The sequence below is a fragment of the Argiope bruennichi genome, chromosome 2 (genome assembly GCF_947563725.1).
Source record: "Argiope bruennichi chromosome 2, qqArgBrue1.1, whole genome shotgun sequence".
Lineage (NCBI taxonomy): Eukaryota > Metazoa > Arthropoda > Arachnida > Araneae > Araneidae > Argiope > Argiope bruennichi.
The window spans coordinates 138,796,708-138,822,415 of NC_079152.1; the positions used below are offsets into that span (position 1 = coordinate 138,796,708).

General features: G+C 27.1%; 1 protein-coding gene across 1 annotated transcript; it reads left to right on the forward strand.

Annotated features, from left to right (window-relative positions):
* LOC129961558 (T-complex protein 1 subunit theta-like) lies at positions 1–24,998 on the forward strand. Its single transcript, XM_056075046.1, has 17 exons — positions 1–221; positions 5,210–5,300; positions 5,591–5,670; positions 7,307–7,438; positions 7,948–8,017; positions 9,820–9,948; positions 10,048–10,109; positions 12,753–12,890; positions 14,331–14,402; positions 15,393–15,566; positions 18,267–18,354; positions 20,064–20,179; positions 20,529–20,600; positions 20,692–20,784; positions 21,103–21,174; positions 23,355–23,471; positions 24,767–24,998. The coding sequence occupies exons 1-17, from the start codon at positions 162–164 to the stop codon at positions 24,839–24,841; spliced, it is 1,641 nt and encodes a 546-aa protein (XP_055931021.1). The 5' UTR covers positions 1–161; the 3' UTR covers positions 24,842–24,998.
* The last annotated feature ends 710 nt before the right edge of the window (positions 24,999–25,708 follow it).

The following is a 25,708-nucleotide window of genomic DNA, read 5'->3' on the forward strand; positions in this document are numbered from 1 at the left end:
CCTATCTCTTAGTCGGTTTCATCCGCATGTTACGAATTGATGAATGCTGTGTTTCTAAGCAATTACATTAAATAAATTTTTGAGAAAAGTTTTAAATTCTTCGTCGAAATAGCGAATTTTTCACTTAAGTTTCATCAAGTTTTAACAGATTCATTTCAAAAATGGCCTTACACGTCCCTAGAGCGCCCGGCATCTCGCAGATGTTCCAGGAAGGCACAAAGGTTTAGATTTCTTTTCTAACACCCTAAAATAACTATATATTTCTTTAAATGCACTTAAAAACCGCATTTTCACATGTTATTTACCACTTAATTCTAAAACTTTAATTAAAATTTTAACATGTGATTTTAAAAAGTCATTAGTCATTGTGTCAGTTAATAATTCTAAAAAGGCTTGGAAATTTTAACGCTAATAGTTTTGCATTTGTGTGTGTTAGCTTTTTTGCTATCAAAGCTTACAGTACAATTTTATTACCAAATTCCTTTCTGCAAATTCTTAAACTATTTAATTGAGATATAGGATAGAATTTGATAGGGGAAAAAAAAGATGCACATGTGCAAACATTTATTGTTAAATCTTCAGTTTTTATGGGATTTCCTTTTTCGATGTGCATTTTGTAATAACTTTCATCAATAAATAATATATTTAAGGAATGCTTACTTAATATTTCATATTTCTTTCTTAAAATGTATGTGAATTTTGATCATGTTGAAGTTTCATTTAATATTTTATTATTAAGCAGAATTTTTTTGAGTTAAAGACAAAATCTATAAATTTTCAAATATAAATTAATTTTTTTTCATGCCAAAGAAAATCAAGTTTTTATATATTATATCAAACATCAAATCAACAAAACAAACCGTGTTTGTATACAGCATATCAATTGAAATTAATGAGCTCTAAAATTTGTTTTATACTTAAGTATAATTTTAAGGCAGTGTTATTTCCTACAATAGAAATATTTTACAGTGTAACAAACAACACAATTGCTATGCATTTAAGGTTAATTTGATGCAAGTACAATAAATATACTATTTAAATATGAGAACATTATAACCATTGTTAAAAATGGCAAAATATCATATTCATGCATAATTCCTTAAGGATTAGATTGAAGTACTCTTGTTAAATATGATATTTTATTAGTTATTTTATCGTAAAATTGAAATACTTAGATATTATAGAGGTCCTTCACATACTAAACAACAGAAATATAACACCAGCATGGTTGCATTATGTATAATGAATGGAGCTTGACTTAACCTTATGGACTTCAAGTAACTCCAGGAAGGGGAGGGGGGTTAGGGACTCTATAATATATAGGTACTATTACTTTTATAACCATTTCAAACTTCAGCTTATTAGTTTTAAATATATGTAAACATTAAAAAATGCATTTTTTTAACCTGAAATACTTATATAAAGAAATGCATATTTATAAATTAGCTGCCTTTGGTGAGCAATATTTTCATCAGAATGAATGGTTGTTAAAAATTTCAATTGTTTTAAGTAACTAAAACTTTTTCAAACTTCAAATTTTGATAGAAATATCTTGTGTTATTTTAGATGTTGTATACTATTCTATTCGTTATACTATACATTTCTCTAATTTTCTATCTTTATATAACCAATTATGTTGCTGAGAAGTGATGCAGTGTTTAAAAATGGGCACATTTAAAAAGAAAAAAAAAAAAAATCTTTTTTTTTTTTTTTAATTCTGAAGTTAAATTTTAATTTCAAGAACAGCAAAATTTTGAAACTTCTATGAAAAGCATTCCTTATACTTAAACATACTCAGTATATGGAAAAATAAGCTGAACCTTCATATCTTGGTCATTTGTAATGGAATAGAGCAATTAAAAGTAACAATGGAAACAATCTGAGTTTAACTTTTAAATGAAATGTATTGTTATAAAAATTTAGTAAAAACATAAAAAAATCATACAGTTAAAAAATTTACCATTGAAAATATAGGTTTTTTTTTTTAATTTCAAAATGATTCAAGAATTACTTTTGTGGCTATAATTATTATTTTTTTTTAAAAGTTAATATGGAAAAAGCCGAAATCTGGTCAATTTTTAATTGATTAAACAATATTTTCCTACTATTATTATAGTTTGCTGCAAAGATGGCTTGCTTTTTATAATTTCATTCAGTATTTAGATCAGATGTCAATTATGTCTTTTGGAAAGAAAAAAAAGTAATTATATGAAACAATATTTGTGTTTATTGTTATATAGTATAATATTTATGAAAATTAAATTATATTTATAAATCTTTTTAAGTTTTACACTTAAAGAGTCCAATAAAAACTAACTTTTTGATGATAAATATTAATATAAATAGATATAAGTTGATAAATAGAAAGTTTCCATTTTGAAGACAATTAATAAAATTTTCTTATATTTTCATTTGATAATGCTGTCAACATGATTATGAACAGCTTAATTGTTTGATTGAAAGATTTTGTGAACTTCTTAACTGATGTTTAGATTCTTAGCCATCATGTACAAAAGTATTCTTTTTAAAAGATTCTGTTATTAAAGCAAACATTATTATTATGTTATAAAAATTGAAATTAAAAAAATCTGGTAATTTTTTTTATATGCATTAATTTTTTTGGAAACCATATGTCAAAAAAATAATTCTAAATTCAGGATCTCAATAAAACCAACCTAAAAATGGTCCCCCCCCTTCTTTTATTAGTGTTTATTGAAAATAACAGCTTTAATTTTATCTTTCTGTAGGATTAGTAGATTGTCTGTCTCCTCTGTAGTAAACAGATTGAAATTTTGACTTTGTGTAAACCCTGGAAGTAAATTTTTCCTGTAATTTTATTTCTTTTTTACCTCCTGAATAGTAATTCTCTAAATTTACTAGTGAGATTATTATATTAAATATCACAAAAATAAATAAATTATATGAAGATTTCCTGTTGTTTAGTTATTTAGTAAATTAAGGGGAGCCTTGGCTTTTATACCCATTTACCTGAATAATACTAATAAACCACAGTGTTGCTATTTTGCAATGTAAATGTTTTAAATTTAAGAAATTTCCCAGGTTACTACAAGTATTAATTGATAGTTTTAAAGCTTGAATATAGCGATGTGAATTTCATTTTATTTTTATAACTCTGTCTAATCAAGTTTTTATGCCAGATTATCATTTATTTGTAATATTTTAAGATTCTAGTTGCATTTTCTATTACAAAATGTTCACTTTTTGTGCAGCACACAAGTTACATCCTCCTTGTACTCTATTGACTAAAAGCATATTTGAATGTTTTAATATACTACATATAAAGTCAGTTATATTTTTTAAATTTAGAACAGTTTGAATCATTTGTAATATAAATAAGTAATAGTATTTTCCTGTATATTGATGATACTTAAAATTCATATAGGAAAATTTTATTTATTTACTAGGTTTTTTCAGTATTTCTTTACATGCCCATTTAAAAATATTTTTTTCCATATATATAATTGGTAACTAAACTATAATTTTTTTAAAAAAAAAAATTGATTTTTAAACCAAAAATTTGCAGAAATATAAATAATTATCAGATTTTAAAAAATGCAATTCAAACTAAAATTAGATATGATATACGTAGAATCTAATATACGGGTATTAATTATCATATATTTATTACTGTGTACTTATTTTTAGATATAATTAGGAATTTGTTTATAACTATTAGTTTTCAGCATAATATTATAGTTGCAATAATATTATGGTAAAAAGTAATTTTATTTTTTAAAGGTTTTGATCATTTCTTAGCAGGAAATTCTAGATATATGTCAACATTGGCAGTTAAAAAATATTATTAATACAAGAAAACTGATATAAAGGAATAATTTTTTTAAAAAAAGATAAAAAACCGATAAACTAGTACAAATTACGAATGAATTATGCTTTTTCTATTCTGTATTTCCTAAGAATGCATTTTTGAAAGAAAAATAAAAGTTACTGAAACATGTTTACGAACTCATTAGTACCAACATTGTCAGCTGATTATAAAATCTGCTAGTCAAAATCTCCTGACTATGAGGTATGACACATGGGAGCAGAAATTTTAGAAGGTAATTTACACATTGCTGGAAAATTTACATGGTATTCTGTATGTTCCAATGTGTACAAACAGTTGTACCAATCTTTAAGAAAAGTTTTTTAAATTTCACAACATTGTACTATCCGTAATCAAAAAGCTAAAAGTAGCAGTTGATAAGAACATGTATTGTTCATTGAATGAATTTATTTAAATGACATAGATGTGCTATAGAGAAAAAAGGTTTTCATTGTTCCAAGACATGTTATAATATTTATACATTTGTTTCATTTATTAAAAAACTTAATTTTTTAGAAATTCAGCTAACTTTATAATCTTTTGATAAAATCTGCAATTTGTGTTTTTTAAAGTTAATTTTAATTATTATTATTATGTCACCTCAAACAACCTGTTGATTCACCAGAAATATTGATTATATTAGTTTTCAAATAAATAATTTTTTATTTAACTTCATGTCCCTTTTCCTGCTTAATTATTATTTCAATTCTTACTTAAATTTTATTCATTGTGCTCATCAATCTTCTTTAATACAGATGATTCTATAATCTCATAGAATTCTTAAAATCATAAATATCTGGTTCATCTATCATCTAAATTTCACAACACTGTAAATTGCTTTATTTGTCTTGCAAATTTCGCAGACATTTTAACAAAATGTTTCTTTAGCTTTCAACATTGAAGGAAAATCATGTGAATATTTGATGAAGCAATGAAACTTTGAATTTCAGGGCACCAATGTAATCTATTATTGCAAAATTAGGCAAAGTAATAATAATTGCTAAAATTCTGCATAAATTCCCACATATTTTAAATTGGTATAATGAAAGACAATTTTTATATTATAAGATGGTATGAAAATCATTTTTGTGCAGTAATATTTTTAGAAGGCATTGCAAAAAAAATCATAATCATTCAATTTAATTTATTATTAATTCCAATTCCAATTATAAAATTAAAAGAACTAATTCAAAAGTGCATGTTTCCACCTCCTAGGCATATAAATGTCAAATTTGATAGTTGTCAGTCAAACAGTCTGACCTTTAGAATGCCAATACACACCCATGTTCATCTTTTATTATTAGTAGACATTGTTATGTTAAAGAGACATTATTTTATATTCAAATAATTTTTTTTTCACTTCAGTACTTCCATGGAGTAGAAGAAGCAATTTGTCGCAATATAGAAGCTTGTGTTCAGTTGGCTGATACTATAAAAACAACATATGGTCCTTATGGTAATGTATATTTTAAAAAATTACTAGATATAATTAAATCTATCACATAATGTTAAATAACTTGTCTTTTTAAAAAATGATTATTGCATTGCCATATTTTTCATTTAGTTCTCCAGTGAAAGAATTTTTTTAAGCTTCATTAAATCAATATCTTTAATTAAAATTTATTTTGTAATTTTTTTAATATAGATATCATTTTGATTTATTTTACTGACAATGTGCATTGTAAATTTTTTCCTAATGTTCAATATATAAGTATGTTGTTTTCATGAATTTAAATGTTTTCTTAGGTATGAACAAACTCATTATCAATCATCTAGAAAAAATGTTTGTTACTAGTGATGCTGCTGTCATTTTAAATGAACTTGAAGTAAGCATTCTCTCTTTTTTATCAATTGCAAATATTATACAAAGATATTCTTACAAACTCATTTAAAAAAAAAAAAACTATGGTAAGTGTGAAACAGTTGCCACATCAGATATATAATCATTTTGTATGAATGTTATTAGAACTTGGATCAGGAGCTTTTTATTCAAATTACTAATAACAAAAGCAAAAATATATATATATGTGTATTATTTGTTTGTTATTTATAACTGAAGTTATACTGTCTTTACTAGATGAATCACAATATTCTCTAAAGTTCAAATCTAAACTGTATCTGGTGAACATTGCAAAATGTTTAGATAAATACTTTGCATCCATAGTTCTTTGCTTTACACTGTAAGTCAGCATTTTATTATAAATAATTATGGTTAAAACAGTGCGTGTATTAAAGGAGAGTACACTAATGCGATGCATACAAGTTTTTCCATGCATTGCATAACTTGGATACAGATTCTGAAACTACTATTTCATGCGATTTTGAATTTAAGAAATGAATTAATTTCATCTGTAAGAAACAAAAATATACGATTAATGATCTGGTATTAAATCTTCATCCTAAATAAATCAATACAAAGTTCTGATTATTTAGAAATTCCATGTTACATACTTTTATTTCCAATGAAAATAATTCATTTTCTTTTTGTTTATTTACAATAATTCCAAAGACTGATTCACTTATGTAAATAAAATTAAGAAATAGCTAATTTCAGAATCAAATGTTATAGTTTTACAAAAGCTTTTAAAGCAAATATGATGCCTGGTTGTGTTGTTGTTGGATGCTTGAAATTCAAGAATTTTTTTAAAGTCAAAAATATTTCCTTCATTTTTTTTAAAGATCTTGATGCTAGGAAATTTAGACTTTAAAATGTAGTAGGAAAGATACCTTTAACATTGCAAACATTTGAATTTGCTTGTAGCTTTTCAACGAGAACTATTCACGTAAACTGAAAGTTAGGTTGCTTGACATTTTCACAAAAAATTATGGGAGAATAAGTGTCAGCATTAAATTAGCCATCAGATCAAAACATATCACCATCTTAAAAGAGTAAATGACTGATGTCTCATACCTTTCAAAAACATTCTTTGGAAATTCTGAATAAGTTATAATCATCGAAGTAGAAACTACCAAATAAGAGTGTGGTAAGAAAAAGGCTGCATAATGGGACCTCTCCAAAATGTTCACTTTATATAATTAATAATTAAAATCTATTTAAGAGCAAGAACTTTCATTTGCTTATATATATAGTTAACCCAAAATATAGAAAATTCAAAGAGGGTAACTAAAGTAAGAAAAGGAACAATACTTCACAATGCATTTACAACCTTGTGAAAAAAATGTGATTGTATTTTTGTTAATTGTATTGGAAATGCATATTTACTATACATGGCATAACATGTATAGTAAAAGTATGTTTATCATCAGTACTGTATTTAAGAGTGCCTAAAACTAGATATGATTTATTTCAGAGCACATGAGACTAACTAGCGTATAAAACTGTTCAAGAATTATAATAAATTTACTGTTTAGTTACAGTTCTAAAACTGTAATACATTGGTTTTAATTTTTATTCTATTTGTTCTTGAAGTTTGATTTTAATTACCTTAACTTCTCTCCTAGATTCAACACCCAGCTGCTAAATTAATAGTATTTGCTGCAGATAATCAAGAACGGGAAGTTGGTGATGGAACAAGTTTTGTTATAGTATTTGCTGGAGCTCTGCTTCACAGAGCAGAAGAGTTGCTTAAAATGGTAGGAAATGTTTCAAAAATTATATTTTATATATATGATTGACTTTTTTTACATTATTCTTTATTAATTACTATTTACTGTTTTGCATGCATAAGTAATATAATTGCCCAAAAATTAGAAGTTTAAGATTTTGATTAATCTGGATCTTTTAGACCTCATTGAATCAAAAAATGATTTTTGGAATATTGTTTGTTTATGAACACAATGACTCCAAAATGTAGTATAGAAGTCAGGATTTATCATAAGAATTGTTAGTCTGTGTACTTCTATGTGATAGCTCAAAAGTAATATAGTTGAAGTTTTGTGCACCCACACACCTCCATCTATTCAGCAAAATTGTAGTATTCACTGTCAATCAGATGAAAGGAAAACATCCAAAATGTCATTTCAGTATACCAGGAAGTTAAGAGGGAAACACTCCAAAATTTCTTATGCATAAAAATTATAATCCTGTTTTATTAAATGTTCACAATTATATTCTTACTCTGACATATATATTTCTGTTTTAGGGATTGGCACCTCCAGAAATTATTCAAGGATATGAGCTTGCTCTTGATAAGACATTGGAAATATTACCAAGTATGCTAGAAAATATTCTATTCATTTTTTTTTTATCCAAGAAGTATTAAATATAAAGAATTAGTGTATAAGTTTGATTTATTTTAAGCATATTTAAACTTTAAAATTATTTTTTTATTATGACTTCTTTCTTAACTTTTAAAAAAAGGATTGGTGCAATATGGTCAACATCATGGCTCTTGTGCCAGAGAACCCTAAACAAATCAAATCAAATAATTTAAACAAAGGATTAAATGCATCTATACTTATAATAAAGCTCAATGTGTGTGTGTGTGTGTGTTGGCGCTCTACAGGCCAGACTGTTTGACATACAGCTACCAAATTTGGTACATGTATACCCTGGAGGTTGGAAATGTGCACCTGGGGTTTCTTTTTTTGAATTTTTAATTAGAATTTTAATTATTAATTAAAAACTAACTTTCCCGCCAAAAAAATCTTCCATTTTCCCCATCGCCAACTTTTCCGCCAAAAAAATCTTCCATTTTCCCCAGCGCCAAACGAGAAAGGCTTCAGTTTTTTTTTCTCCCAACAGTAATGAGGCTAGGGTTAAAATTTTTCGGCGGATTATTTCAATCGGTTCTGATTATTTTCTTAATGTTTGATGCATTTAAAATTAAACATTGTTAATAATCAATCTTTCAGATTCATTCTGAAGTACTTTTGAATTAAAATAAAACAGAATAAAGGAAATTAAAAATTTCTAATCCGCATAGCGTTACCCCAACTGGCGTAGAAAAAATCACGTATTTGCGTTACGTAACCGGCGAAGAAAATTCACGCATGCGCATTCTGTTCTGATTGTTGTCATGACAACGTTATCAATGGATGATTTAAATTATTTTTGGGTTAGTTGCATGCCTTTGTAAGTAAATTGTATTTATGTTAGTTATATATATTTTGTATATGCTTATAGTTTTAAGTACATCGTTTTTTAAGTAGTTTTTTTAAAATCTGTTTTCAACCTTTTATTTTAAACGATTCGTTTTATTTTCTTAGTGTTTGATGCATTTAAATTTAAACATTGTTAATTAATCGATCTGCTCATAATGAATCTAAGAAAATTTTGTTGACCAACTCTTGAGATATTACATAAATTAAAAAAGATATTCTTTAGTGCCCATAAAGTTTAAACGCTGAGTGACTCTATTTTCAGTAATCAGATTATAAAAAAATGCTTTGTTTCAGTAAAAAATATTATTATATTAATTGAAGATAAATTCTTTCCACTTTAATTTAAAGCATAAATTCTACGGGTGCTAACAGAAAATGAGAGAGATACATATTACGTTATGACTGAAGGCCTTTATAATATTATGAATGAGTTATATGATAATCAAAATTTGAAGTTTTAAAATATTTTGATGAAGAAGCTATTAAAGTAGAAATTGCATAAAATATTTAATTATTAAAATTTTAACGAGAATTAAGATTGGCGAACCGGCTGGTCGTCAAAGGCGGCTAGTATTAAATAAAAAAAGAAAAAGAAAACCAACAAATTTGTGATTAACTTTATTTTTTAATTTTTTATTTATTTTTTTTACATGGCATAGTTCTATTAGATGGAAATTTATAACCAATAATGGATAAAGACAGAATTTTATAATTGATAATGAATTTAATTTAGACTCTGTACTAATGACATCTCCTTATATTGGAATTGAAAACAATTTGCAAGTTGTATAGTATTTGATAATAAATTATAAATTAAGGATTAGAAAAATAAATCTTACACAAAATACTTCTTAATACATATACAAAAAGGATTGCGAAAACTACTTTGCTTAATATTTTCATTTGTATAGATCTCATGTGTACTGAAGTAAAAGATGTTTCCAATGAAGAAGAAGCTGTTAAAGGAATCAAAGCAGCTTTAATGAGTAAAGCATATGGCAATGAAGAATTTCTTGCTAGACTCATTGCAAAGGCCTGTAGTATGTATAGCATGTTTTTCTCAATGTATTATATTATTTGTAATCAAGTATGCTATTTTATTTTTTAAATTCAAATGCTAAATGTTTTTATTCTCTCAGTTTTAGTAAAACCAGAAAAGGGTGCTTTCAATGTAGATAATGTCAGAGTGATAAAAATCATTGTAAGTATAAATTTTTCTTAATATCTTTTTTTTTTTGACACTTTTCTTCTGAATCAAACTGTTCAATATTGCATTTATATTGCCTTGAAAATTCACTTTGTGCAAATCAATAAATTTTCATCCTCTGACATGTGAATTTTATAAACCTTTCAGAAAACATAATGATATAATGTCATTAATTTATGTTATATCATCATCAAATTATATGCCAGTTACGAAATTCTAGTTTCATAGTGATTATGATTGAACTATAATTATATCAAACTGCTTATTGCATTTAGAATCATACTCTTGTTTATTTATGTGTAGATCTGTATGGATTGGAAAGAACCTTGATAGGAATAATAAAAAGTATAAGTACCTTTGATGATTTTCAATCATTTAAAAACAAAAGTGTTTTTAGTTTAATAAGATTAATAAAGCATGTTTGGAAATGGTATATCTTCATTATTGATTAAGATAAATTGAAATAACAGGATATAACATAATTGCTAAACACTTGAAGTGCTGGCTTTGGAAATTATTGTGAGACAGATTTCATAATTTTGAGCCCCAGTTAGACAAGGTGGGTTGTACCTGAGTTGACACCTTCTCTCCAGACTTTCGCACTGCACTAAAGAGAGGGTTTTGGCCCACGACATCATATTTAATGTGCATCTCATCTACAGAGCTAAGGGTCTAAAGATAATATTGTGCATCAGGCCCACATGCACAATATATCTTTAGACCCTTTGGCTCTGTAGATGAGATTTTGCCTCAAGACCACCATAACCCCTAATGTACTGGGATAAATTGCTGTTTTTTTAATGAAAAATTGAATGTAAAGATTGTTTTGTGCCTATGTTTTATGAATAATAAACTAAAAGGGAAATATATATTAATATTTTTTTTAAATGCATCTTTTTACTAAAAAATTAATTCCTTTCTTTTCTATGTTTTTTTAATTGCCTCTTTTATTATGATATTTTAGAATCGCATACTATTTGCCACTTTTTAGTGGAGTGTCATGATCTAAATTATAAATGAAAAAAAAATCTGGCTTCCAATATTCAAAATTCTGGAAAATCTTTTTCATTTAATTTTATATAAATTCGTAAGGATGCAGGATTTTAGTATATTTTTAGTGAATTTAATTATTGTAATAAATTTTCTAACCATAACTTCTTTAAAAAGTGTAACTATTATTAAGCATTTTTATCATTATATCAGTTTAGAAAAGGTATATGTATAATAGTAGTATATTATGCAAAAGAAAATTTTATGAAACTAGATTATAAAATATACATGATGGCCCAAACAATATATATATATATATATATATATATATAATATATAGGACAAATTATAGGAACACCTGTGAAAAAATAAAAAAAATTTAATTAGTAAGGGATTGGGCCACCTTTGCCCTAAATGACAGTTTAGATTCGATGTGGGATCGACAAATAAAGATCTTGAACAAAGTTCATCGGAATTTGCACCCATTCCTCATGCAAGGCCGTCTCGAGTTCAGATAGTGTGCATGGATGAGGAAACTGAGCACAGAGTTTGTTCTCTAAAAAAACCCACAAAGGCTCACTGGTGTGCTTCGCAGAAGACATCTTACCCAGGTTTGTGTAGGCTGTCATAACTCTTGTCACAATGGTCCTTGAAACACCCATAATGTTGGCTGTTTTGGAGATAGATGCTCCAGTGAGGTGAGCTGCAATTATCATGCCTTTTTTCACGTTGGCAAAATTGAACATAATCCCACTTTGCTAGGTACAGAGTTTTCTCATGCAATTCTCACACTTCCAAACTCTTGACTGATACCTTCCATTTCGCCGCCACTAGGTGGCACACTGTTACGACAAGAGGCAGCCTTTTATTGGATGGTCGAAGGACGGTTCATTTTCTAAAGGGGTGTTCCTATTATTTTATCCTATACCTGTATACATATATATATATATATATATATATATATATATATATATATATATATATATATATATATATATATATATATATATATATATATATATTACACACACTATAGCTACTATATAAACAATTTATAAAACAAATCAGTTCCACTATTTTTTCATGCTTTCATTGATTTTTTTATTATCAGAGTTGTTGAATTCGAGATATGAATTTATTCAAGCTTATCTTAATAAAATTTTGTCAGATACATGATGGTGTTTCCAAGCATATATATATTTTTCGGATGCCTTGCAGAATATTTTGATAAAATTTATAATCTCTTTTATGAAAGCTGTTTCATATATTCATGTTTTAATCTTTAAATGAATTATTCCTATTTTTTTAGATAAAATGTGATGTTTCAACATATTAGAAAATTTTTATTTTTAATCTTCAGAAACCTTACATTTTGAAATTGCTTGAAATTATTTTTATGAAGATAAAATTTGTTATCTTTTATTGAGCAACCAATCAAGTTCGAAGTTTACTTCTTTTGGTTTCAGTTTATGAATTTTATTTACAATTTTATAAAATAATCTACTTAAAATTATAAAGCAAACATATTCCCCAATACTAAACAAAATATAAATTATTTATATTTTTAATATAAATTATTTTTTGCTAATGTGAACATAGTTGATTAGAACATCGATATTGCAGCTTACAGAAGTCTCATTATTTTAGGGTGCTGGAGTTGACTCTTCTAGCATTGTCGAAGGCATGGTGTTCAAGAAAATGGTAGAAGGAGATGTACAAAAGGCTGAAAAGGCTACAGTTGCTGTTTTCACATGTCCTTTTGATTCTCAGATGACTGAAACTAAGGTAACCAATACTTTTTATTGGGAATTTTTTTAATGTTATTTAATAATGTTCAATTAATCTTTTTTCATATGTCAAATATTTATTTAAAAAAATTGTTTATTTAAAACATTCTAAATACAGGTTTTAATGGTGATATTTTCAAAAGCTCACTCATTAATAATTTTCAAAAATTATTACATTGCTAAATATAAGATTATTTAGATGCATTTTATCCTTTGTAAATGAATAACCATTGAAATCTATGAAAAAATTTGTCTTTAATAGTGATTTAAAATCAATATAAACAAATGATTGTAAAATTTGTGTGTATGGTAACTTACTGTAGTAGAGCTCTTAGTAGTTGTCCCAAAATATCTCTGTAGATGAAATTTCTGGTACTTAATTGTTATGTTGCTCTCGCTGTGTCCTATGTTTAATTATTAGCATTTCTTTCATTGCATATTATTGATTTATGTGAAATGTTTACTCTTTATTTATCATCTTACATGGTCTTAATTTTTTCCTTGTAAAATTTTCTTTCACCTTATTGATAATTATTTTTTAAATTTTAAGTGATTTTAAAATATTTGGATTTTATTTTATTCAATTTGGCAAAGTCTGGTCTATAAAATTTCTAAAAATGCATATTCAGTAAGAAATTAAAATAATGATACATTATGTTTTAAGTGAGGGAAAAAATTCTTTGTGATTATTTTTATCAATGCCTAATATATCTTCTGAATAATCTTTGTGACTGTAAGTTTGTATTATACAGCAAGGTCTAGCATTTATTCAATCTGAAGGAACATTTATTCAAAGAAACGAATGAAAAATAGTATACTTTGAATCATGCAATAATAGTAAAATGTGATCAAATTTATCCAAACAGATTAATTGCAGTATCTAAAATTACATTTGTAATAGATAATCTTAAGATGCTTGGTAACTATTTCTTTCATTTTAATTTACTGCTAAAATAAGATTTGCTGACTATTGTCATTGGTCAATAGTCAGCATATCTTAAAAGGTCTTAAAAGCTGGAATATTTATAAGTGTTAACTTGGAAAGAATATTATTTGCACTAATGTCTTTGACATTAAGAATTTGTAATTGTTTGACTTGAAATAAAGTAATTGACAATTGAAATATGTCTGATCATAGAAAATAAATTGCATATTAAACAGGTTATTAGCAGATGTTTATAATGATTATAATTTTTGTCAATAGCTGTTAAGATTGGTCATCAATTCTACATCAAAAACTTTCTCTACATAGATAAAATCTACACCAGATGCTGCCAAAATTGGCGTAGAATCATATTAAAATTTTTAATGAATAATATTTCTTTTCTACAAGATTATATTTAAATGTAGATTATAAAAAATATTCATGTTAATTTCCATTATAGATGTTTTTATACTGTCCATCCTTTCATAAAGAAATTTGTTTTATTTTGATTAGGGCACAGTACTTATCCAATCTGCCAATGAACTACTTAATTATTCACGGGGAGAAGAAAATTTGATGGAGCAGGTTAGTTTCTAATGAGCAATTATTCAAGTTCTAACATTATTTTATTCAATGATAGCGGTGAAAAAAATTTTCTTTCTTTATTTTACATATTAATTAGGAGAAAGTGATATGAGCATTAAAAATCTGTTGATTGTATGTATGTGTTTATTTATATATATATATAAGAATCAAGTTGTTAATACATAATAATTGTTGAGGACAGTAATTAAAATTTTTATAATGTATTTTTTATTATCTAATTGTAAATGAAGCTAATCCATAAATTGAAGTATGGATTGAAAATTAATTTTTTTTAATAGTCAATGAGATAGAAGGATACAAACTGCTTTGTTTTTCCATAAAAGGTAACTGGCCAATTTTGTTGAAAAGAGGTTTAAATGTTGTTACTGATCAAAGCAAATAGAATTTTCTAGATGTGAAAATCATATGATATCCTTACCTTCACTAGCTTGTGCAATCAGTTGAATTCCTGGTTTCAGAAAAATATTCTGGCCAATGGATTGGATTTATTGGCCAATATATTGTGTGGTCCATATTGTCCTAGTAATGCTCGTCTCGATTTTTTTCTTTTTGAATCACATGAAGAAAAGAAACTTGTCAACATTGGCTTATTGTATTGAAATATTGTAAGCTAGGATAGCAGATGTAATTGGTATCCTTTAATAAATATTGGATATCACTTAGTTGAAACTAAAATCACCTTGAAATTTTCCAAGTTACAAAGAGGCAACACTTTTTCTTATATTTAATTGGTCTCATTACAAACTTTTTTGCAATATTTCTAATTTGTGAAAATAAACATGTCTAATGGTGTTAATGTAAGATTTTTGTAGTAATTTGAAAAATACTGTACCTTCCTTTAGAGTAAATACTGTATAGTTTTTTTCTTACTGTACTGTATAATACTGTACAGTCTTCAAAGAATATGTAATTCATTATTATAATTGTTTGGTTTTACTCTGTTTATTGGCATTTTTTGGTACTTTGTAGCAAGTAAAAGAAATTGCTGACTCCGGTATCAAAGTTGTTGTTTCTGGAGGGAAATATGGGGACATGGCTCTACATTATTTGAATAAATATGGAATCATGGCTGTTAGATTGCAGTCCAAATTTGATGTGAGGAGATTGTGCAGAACTGTCGGAGCAACACCTTTGCCTAAATTGGTAAGTTTAGAATTGTGATTAGTCTTTGAAATATCATCTTAAATCTATTCACAATTTTATATTCTTTATTTAACTTCTAGCTGTCATAGGAAATAGGATTACAATGAATAAATTACATCCTGTGCTTTTTAATTCTTTGTTTGCTGTCAAATGTAATTTTCTTCATTTTTTAAAAAATTATGTTTGAAAAAAAATATTTTATTTTATTTATTAGAAAGGAATTATTTTCCAAATTGAATGCAGCTCAGAATAAACATGGATAGCAACAACATATATATATATATGTGTGTGTGTAATGATATTTTAAACTCTTAATTTAGACCATAGTAAAATAGTCTCTTATTCCGTGATCCAATTCCACTTTCGGTTTAATTAATTCCGGTTAAAAAATAATGCGCCATCAGAACTATGTTTCAAATGAAAGTGATACTTCGGTGCCCTTGAAAATGTGTCAAAGTTCAATGCATGTATTCCATTGGCCCGTAGCTGGAAATCCCATGTTATATTATACTAGCGATCATTTGTTTCACGCTTCTTTCTTACTTCTGCTTTTGTGCCGCCCTGTTTCTGCTTGTAAATAAATTGCTTTCCCGAGTGGATATTAAAGAGAATCAAAAATACAATGTCTTGTCTATAATTAAAAATACAACGTCTGCTTGTCAATAAATTGCTTTCCCAAGGTGATATTAAAAAGAATAAAAAATGCAACATCTTGTCTATGTCTTCAAACCTGCACTCTGCTTCAACCAAAATTATATTACATATTATTTAGCTGACAGGATTCGAAATTCGTTACACACTTATATATATGTGTATGTGTTGTTGTTGCTTCGGATTCATGGTTGGTGATATTTTAACTGTGTAATTTATTATTTATAATGCATGCTTCTTTTCTTTTCTCTTTTTACAAAAAATAAAACACCTCCTAGCTACACCTCAAAATAAATTTGACAAAAGTGGGACACAGCATTATTGTAAAATGAGTTGGAAGAATATATACATTAATTCTTCTTAACAAATGACATAATAAAATTCCAGTGTTTCAGCATTTCTTATTTCATTGGAAGATAGCTAATCTATCTCTCTTTTCATGGCCAGATATCATCTGCAACTTTTTTGCTCTGACACAGAATGCAGTTTCATAAGCTCTTTAGAAATTTGCTCTATGTCTTCTACCAGCTCATTGATGTTGCTGCTATCCATGTTTAACCCCATAATCTTAGCTAGAGACACAGTCTCATTGATTAACACGTACTCAAATCTCTCAGAGTTGCATTTGACAACACTATCAGACCAAATCTTCTTCCATGCTGAAATATGGTTTCTCTTCAAGCATATGCTCAATGCGGATTGATATTCAAGATATAGCTCAATTTTGCATGCAGCATCACTTTGTCACCTCTTTACTCCTTAAGAGGGGATCATTTTTCTTACATTGTGTTGTAAAATTCATTAAGTTGGTTTTCTCATTATGGGAAGGGTTTATTAAGAAAGGTATGGTTAATTTATCACTTTACTTTGATAATCATTTATTTCTGTATTAATAACATGACTATGAAGATGTTTTACATATGACGATTCAATGATGAGGAAGGAAGTATATCACATAAAGAAGATGTGTGGCTGTTTGGAAGGGTCATTTCCATCTATGCATAGTGCATTAAATATTTGTGAGAACTCATCTGCTCAGGAATTCCAGTTGCAAGTTTTTATTGCAAAATCTATGGAACTCTGGTCTAACCCTTGGCTGACATACTCTTGTTATTTATCACTGCTAGTCATCGTTAAGAGTACAGAGTGCTCTCATAGAATTAAATTACCACATTAATTTAGTCATGTCAATCAATTTTGATAAATTATCTTGAGAAATTAAAGCAATATTTCAAATTATACTTTCATAGAAACATTGAACGTTCTGATTATCTATGTTATCGAGAAATTTATCCACATTGTCCTATAGTGAGGATTATTATAAACTTTGAACTTTCCCAAATTAAAATTAAGGAGAAAAAAATTTGCATGTAATATTTAGTGGCAGTGAAAGTGGAAATATTGATAATATTTCCACTTTCCTTAGTTTTTAAACTCTTAACAATGATCTGATCAAATAGGTATATAGTTACCTGATATCTAAACTAAACCAATTTAATGGAAGTAGTAAAAATGTAAATACAATTCCCGTATTTTTCAGATCATGTATGCTTTGTGTTTTTAAAATTTTGCAATTGTGAATTAAAATTCATAAATTTAAGTAAAAATAATTTTTGATGTAAATTTCAAAATACTTTTGATTTTTCATGCATATTTGTAATAAGACTTTTTCATTTGTGAAATTAGTTTATGGAATCTATGTGGTGGGAATCGACTATGAAAACAACTATTTATCATATTGCTATTTGATACAGTATTTATTCTCTAGCATACATCACTTAAAATCCAATTGGAAAATAATCAGTACCAACTTGTATCTATGTTAAATAAAAATAAATGAATTTGTTTTCTGAATGTGATTATGTGGTCTAATCAGTAAAAATGATTCAAACTCAAATATGGATATTTTTAAAAAGACAGATTCTGGTTGATTTTTATTGTTCTTTCAGGTAGTGTGTGTGTGTGTGAATCTGTTCCTAATAATTAAATAAAATGTTTTGTGCTTAGTTTTGAATTTCATGAGTGCTATAAAATTCATATTTCCTTTAGTGTACACCATCCCCAGAAGAAGTTGGTTTCTGTGATCAAGTTTATGTATCTGAGATAGGAGATACTCCTGTTGTAATTTTTAAACAAGGTATAAGTGCAGTTTTATTTATTTTGTTTGGTATATTGATGATGCTTTTAAATAATTTTCTCTGTATTTGTGCTATTTTTAATGCATATAGACTCGGCAAATGTTTTTTTTTAAAAAGTGATAGAGGAATTATTAAAATATCTTTATTATCATGTGTAAGAAGGGGAAGGTTAGTAATAAAATTTTTTGGAAAATTTAAGTAATTTGAACATTATTCTGTAAGTTTATAAAACTAGAGGGCATATTGTGCTCCCCCCCCCCCCTCTTTAATTGTTTAATAGTATCTATTAGTACTTGAATGTGTCCGATATATAATGAGAACTGAAAATATTTTTTACTCTTAAAAATATTTACATGAATTTATATTTTTCTTGTGCATGTATGTGAATTTTCTTTCCTCCTAATTTTCAAAACTTTTGCGTCTCTCATTACTACTATTAAAATGTATGTGAAGGAAGAGTCTAAAAAAAAAATATTTAGTGTGAATTTTTTTTATTTACTCTTTAAAATATTTACATGAATTTATTTTTTCCTTGTGCATGTGTGTGAATTTTCTCTCGTCCTGATTTTCAAAATTTCTGCATCTCTCATTACTACTATTAAAATGTAAGTGAAGGAAGAGTCTGAAAAAAATATTTAGGGTGAATTTTTTTTAATTACAATTTAATAACTTTTCAATCTTTAACTGCAGGTCCAATGGTCTGTTTTGGATATTGCCAACAGACTGGCTTTTACTTTAAAAGCTTAATGAGAAAGAAATAGGGACTCTATTTTATAAAGACCTGATTTAAAAGTAGGAAGAACTTGCAGAATCATTAAATGAGATTGATCAAATCTTTTCAGAATTTTAAAGGCTATTTCATTAAAGTTCTTAACTCCTTTTTATTTGTTTTAAAAAATGTTGATCTCTGGACATTGCAAGAATGAAAGATTGTAGTCCTAGCACCAAAATTGGAGCAACTGTGTAATTGTGGAGATGAATATGAGAGAATAGAATAAATTTCTTTGACAAAAATAGCAACATTCAATCTACAGAAGCAGTATGGTGTGATTATTTCATTAGTAAATAACTAATGCCAGTTTTAGTTTTCTAATAATTCATTAGGTAATTGATGAAGTTATGCAGGTATAAAAGGGAACAAATTATTAAAATATTATTTTGCATTCCAGATAAGCTATAACTCATAAGATTATATGCTTTTTTAGTATGATTATCAATAGCCCAATGCTACTTATTTTTTTAAATAAAATTTAATGTCATATCTTGATTAAAAGTGCTAAATTGAGGTTTCCCACCACACCAGATATTGCTCTTTTCGATTACCTCTTTATTTGATTTATGGCTTTTCTATATAGCATTTTCATTTTTATAAAATTAAAAAAAAAATGGCTGGATTTGTGGATAACCTGGAAGAGTGTGTCAAGAGTCAACATGGAGTTACTTTTAATCAAGTTACATATAGGTGAACTCCATGGTTAAGGAAAATGCTGACAACCAGTGGACAATATTTTTAAATAACCAATTTGACTACAATAATTTTATCACAATTAAGTTTGCATTACATATATATATATATATCCCTTGAAGTTAATATATGTTTCATTTATAATAATATAATTTTTGCACAATTTTGGTAATCTGACTTACAGATCATATTCTTCGAAGTAAACTATACTATTTATGTTAGAAATATTCAAATCTTTTTCAGAAAACAAGCAGTCTCGAATTTCTACTATTGTTATCAGAGGATCAACTGATAGCTTGATGGATGAAGTTAGTCGAGCAATAGATGATGGTGTTAATAATTTCAAAGCACTTACTCAGGTTTGTAACTTTTCAGAATTAGAATAATATTGTCTACAGCATTATTTATTTTACTGTTTATATCTTAAAATAAAATTACATGAAAGTGTTTGTTCTGTATTACATAAGATTTAGTAGATAATCTATACATAATATTTAGTAGCATAGTTTAAGATGATAAATCTTTTGGAAAATTATTGATTGTCGATTTTGCTATAATGATTACAAATTGCTAGGATGACTTTCAAATTTTTTTTCTAAAAGAAATTTGATAATTTTTTGCAGTGAAATTGCAAAATATATATTTGTCTTGTTTTCAATCAACATCATAACTGCTTTCGTTGCATTAAGACTTATTTCATTTTTTTAGGATGGAAGATTGGTCCCAGGTGCTGGAGCTACCGAGATTGAACTAGCTAAACAAATAACTAAATATGGAGAAGTGAGTTATGTTTTACATTATATATAGAGAGAGAAAGAATGGATAAAAACATGGTTTGGGCTATTTATTTTCACATTTTTCTCCCCTTTAGACTCTTCCAGGTTTAGAACAATATTCTGTTAAGAAATTTGCTGAAGCCTTAGAAGCCCTACCTAAAGCATTGGCTGATAATGCAGGTCTAAAGGTAAACTATATGTTCGTTCATTCCATTAAATTTTAAAAATTGATTTATTTTATTTTTAAGCTTTCTCTTCTGTACATTAACTTTTAAATCTTCTACCTAAACTCAAATTTGAAAATTTTACTTTTGAAATTATTGAAATTAACTTTTTGGAAGGTAACATGTTGCTTGATTGTTGGCCAGTCAATTTTCTCTTTTCTTTAAAATCTTCCTTTCAGGTCACTGATTCGAAATTACAATTTTTAGCATTTACGTAATCGAAATATTTACTTTTAGAATATCAAGAATCAGCCATTTATATGATCTTCTTTGCTTTTTCAGGCCAATGAAATAATATCTAAACTGTATGCTGCTCATCAAGAAGGTGATAGAAGTATGGGCATTGATATTGATGTAAGTTATTGCATAATGTTTTTTAAATATATGTTGTATTTAATATGCAAGTTAATATTTGAACTCTGTTTTTAATTTGTGTTTGGGACACGCTTGTCCTATTATAGTATGAATAATATATAAAAATAGTAATATCCTAATTTAAGTGATGAGTTTCAATTTACGAGGGTGGGTAGAAAAGTTTCCCCCCAACAGTAAAAACAAAAAAATTCTTTTTAATGATTGCTTTATTTTTCAATGTAGTCTTTTCCCAAATATTTACACTTGTTCCAGTAGTATGGCAATGCGTGGATCCCCTCTCTGTAAGAGCTTTCTTCTAAGGCCGCAAAGTAGGCATCTGTTGCTCAGATGACTTCAATATCAGGACAAAATTTCCTTCCAGCCAGAAATCTTTTCAGGTTGGGGAAGAGGTTGTAGTTTGAGGGGACCATATTTGGGGAATAAAGTGCATGAGGAAGAATTTCAAACTTCAGTTTATGAAGTTTTACCATCACAATGACAGCCATGTAGACAGGAGCATTGTCCTAGTGAAACAGGACTTTGTTTTTGGCTAAACCTGATCCTTTTTCTTTGATTTTGAAATGCAATTTATCCAAAAGATTAGCATAATATTCAGCATTGATGTTCCTGCCTTTTTCTAAATAATCCAATTATAAAATTCCTTTAATGTCCCACAAATTGTTGCCATAACCTTTCCGGCAGATGACGCACTTTTGTTTTAATTGCTGTTTAATCTCTAGAGTATAATGATGGATCCATGTCTCATCCGCAGTAAAGAAACGCCGCAAGAAATCAGTTGGGTTTAAATTGTACAGCTCTGATATCATCATGCACTGCATTTTTTTGATCCAACATCAACAAATGCGGCTCCCATCTTGCTGACAACTTTCTTGTACCAAAAATATTTATTAAATTGTGATATGTCCATTTTTTAAATACACCAATAGACTCAGCAACTTCTGTCATAATATTTTCAACTTTTCTAACGATTTCATCTGTAGTGGCTGATTTTGGTCTTCCAGAGCGCTTGTATGACCACATTTAAATTCTGAAACCCATGTTTTAATAATTGTAAATGAAGGAGTAGATTCTCCCATTGTAGTATGTAGCTTAGTTTGAATATCTGTTGGGAAATAAGCTTTTTATTAAAAATTTTATCACAGCTCGCACTTTTGTTTTCTCCATTCTCGTCTAAAAACAAAAGACAATTCTAAAACAACACAGCGCAAAAACAACTAAACACAAATCTTTTAAAATATGCAAGAAGTATTAAGCAAAGATGGCACTTTGAAGTCTTTAGTCAAAGTAATTCTGTGAGCGCCACCTCTAGGTCAGGCAGGAAACTTTTTATCCCACCCACGTATCTTCCAGAAATGTAGGTATTGTTAATCATTAAATTTATCAAATGGAAGGAATGTTTTGATATCTGGAATTCTCAACCTCTTATTTTCTCAGATCTAGGGCTTTTAGATTTGTAAAATGTGTTCATTATTTTTGTCAAATTTTGATTTAGAGGAAATGTATAAATCAGAATAATTATATGAATGGCTTTGTGGAATATTCTTAATACTGATGGCTTAAATGCTGTAAGATCATGAAATATTTATTCTCTAAACAAAAATGCATGTGAAATTCATTGAGAGAAAAATCCTTTCAAATGAATTTTGACAGATTATAAATATATTATAATCCATTGAGCAACTTAATGAAATTAATTACATTTTACCATGAACTATTACCTTCTTACTAGCAGTTTTATGTGTCTAATGTTTATTAGCATGCATATTTCAGTTTCATGTCTAGTGGTTGAAAGAGACAGAAAAATCAATGTATGCTGCTATTTCAAAAGTTAAAACATTTTTACCTTCCAAACAATAAATAAAATGAAATAAATATTAAAAAAAGGGCTGAAATAATATATATATAATATAAAGATAATACATTCCATTAAATGATGCCATGAAGTATTGTATCAACTTTAAATAATTTTTATAATTATTTTTTAATTTACTAATTTCCAAATGTATCCTTGTATGTACAATATCTTAAATTACAATAGGCTTTCATTAAAAAGATATTTTTTTTTGAATAATATTCACTTAAACCAAAAAGTTTAGTTATTTGTTTTTAATGTCTGTGACTTGATACAATATAAATAATTGGATCTTTTTTTCCTTCAGGGTGATCATTTAGTGAAAAATGCAGAGCAGGCTGGTATCCTGGATCTGTATGTTATCAAGCACTGGGCTATTAAACATGCTACTGGAGCAGTCAATACTATTCTGAGAGTAGATCAAGTCAGTAAAGATAATTTGATTTAATTCTTCTTAATTTCTTTTTAAGTTTTAACCCTTGAAATAAAGAGTTCATGTGCTAGTAAATTAAAATGCATCATATTGCACGTATTATTATCAGTAATGATAGTTAAATTTAATCTTTAAAATTCTAATTCTTCGTAACTTTGCATTAAGTTTTAATCTAATTGTGGACGAAGAATAAAGTATAGAATGGATTTAAATTAGATATGATTGTTTAATTCCAAAATCTTAAATATTTATAAATAAATCATGTAATTTAGCAATAGATGTATGTTCTGCATATAATTTCTGTTTTTTTAATTCTTTCTAATAATTTCAATGGTTAAAATTCATTTAATTTTTTTCTTTTTTATTTATTTTGATACAGATAATTTGATAATTTTAATATGTATTATACTACAATGGTTTCTCATTATTTGAAACACTGTACAGATATAAAACATTTTATTCGTGTATATATATATATATATCTTTGTGTTCATTTTGAAAGTTAAAACTATAAATTCTTCTTATTGATTATATTTTGGGACAATGTTCTTAAAATTTTGGCTATCAAAAATGACTTGTATTCTCTGTTTGTGGAGAAATGAAATAAGAAATAATCTTAAATGGCTTCATTGATTAAAAAGGGAGGTTTGTTTATGCTGTCCTGCACAGGAAAGAGAGGAATTATACAATTTTAATCATAACAGGATGATCTCTTAATTGTGAAGAGTTGTTTTACATAATCTGCCCAACCTTATTTGTTTGACTTCTCTTTTTCTTCCAAATTAAAAATATGAAATCTAAAGAAGCTTGAAAATGTGTCATATTGCTACTTGTGTGAATTATGAAAATATATATTAAAAAAATGTTATGAATTGATGAGCTGATGGAAATAATAATTACCTTATGCTCCTAATGTCTAAAGATAATTAAGAAATAATTCTATTTGGAAATATTTTATAATTTGAACTATATTGGATTTAATCTAATCGCATAATGTTTAAACATAAAGATTCTCAGTATAAAACTGCTGGATTAAATTTTATATGTTAAAATGTTTTCAAAAAAGTTGATGTTTTGGACGTGAGAAAAATACAGATTAGGCAACAAAGATTGGGAATAATATTCACTTAATGAGACTTATAACGTTAAAAATTTCAATTTACTTTCATAGTTTTCCAAATGAAGCTAATCGCCTGTAGGAAAAAATCTGTTGGAAATGTTGAAATATCTGTTTTAGCCTATTCTTTTTTGTATGAGAAAATATTTACTATGTATCTTTATTTTAGATTATCATGGCTAAGCCTGCAGGAGGACCTAAGCCACCTCAAGCTGGTGGAGGAATGGATGCTGATGATGATTGATCATCTTTTGATATATGGACACTTTGACTAATCTTTGTTCCTTGTTGCGACAAGCTGGCTTCATTAACTGCGCTGATATTTCATAAACATTTTTTTAAACTATTCTTTTTGCATCAGATACTCTTCTCCTCAGCTGAAAATAAATTATGTATATAAACACTGGTTATTATTTTTGTTCCTCTTGTTACTCCATTTATCTTATAAAAATCATCATTTACAGTGAACTTCAGATTATCTTCAAAATCAATTGTCATTGCAGCCATGGAAAAGCAAATTATAAGAATAATCTGGCGATTGGCAGGGTGGGAGGAATGCAAATCAATGCAAAAAGACTTTATTTATAGCACAATTTTACCATTTGTTATTCTAAATATCCCTTCACAAATATATTTGGAATACCGAGTTTATTTAAAATTTATTTTATTTGTATTTAAAATGCCAGCAGCAGTTTTTTAAGAATGATGTTAAATAAATAGATATTTTGAAAACTTTTGCACCATTAGAGAGGATGACAAATGAGTCAATTATTTTTCCTGTTTTAAATATCATTCATCCACTCTGCTTTTATCTAATACTTTTAGTGTTTTAAATGTGAGGGCTCTTGAGTGATCATTTCACATTTACATCAAATAAAAAAAAAATGTTTTCACATAATTCTTTGTAAATTTTTTTAAAACGAAAATACTCAATAATTGTTCTACATAATCATATGTGAAACTTCGTGTATTGTTTTTTCCGCTTTGCAGAAATTGATTTAATATAAAATTCCATTAATGGCCAATTGGTTATTTTCTCAGATATACAAAAAGGAGGTATTGTCATTTTCAAAAAATAGGACTTTAAGGTTCTGATGAATTTCTGTTTTTT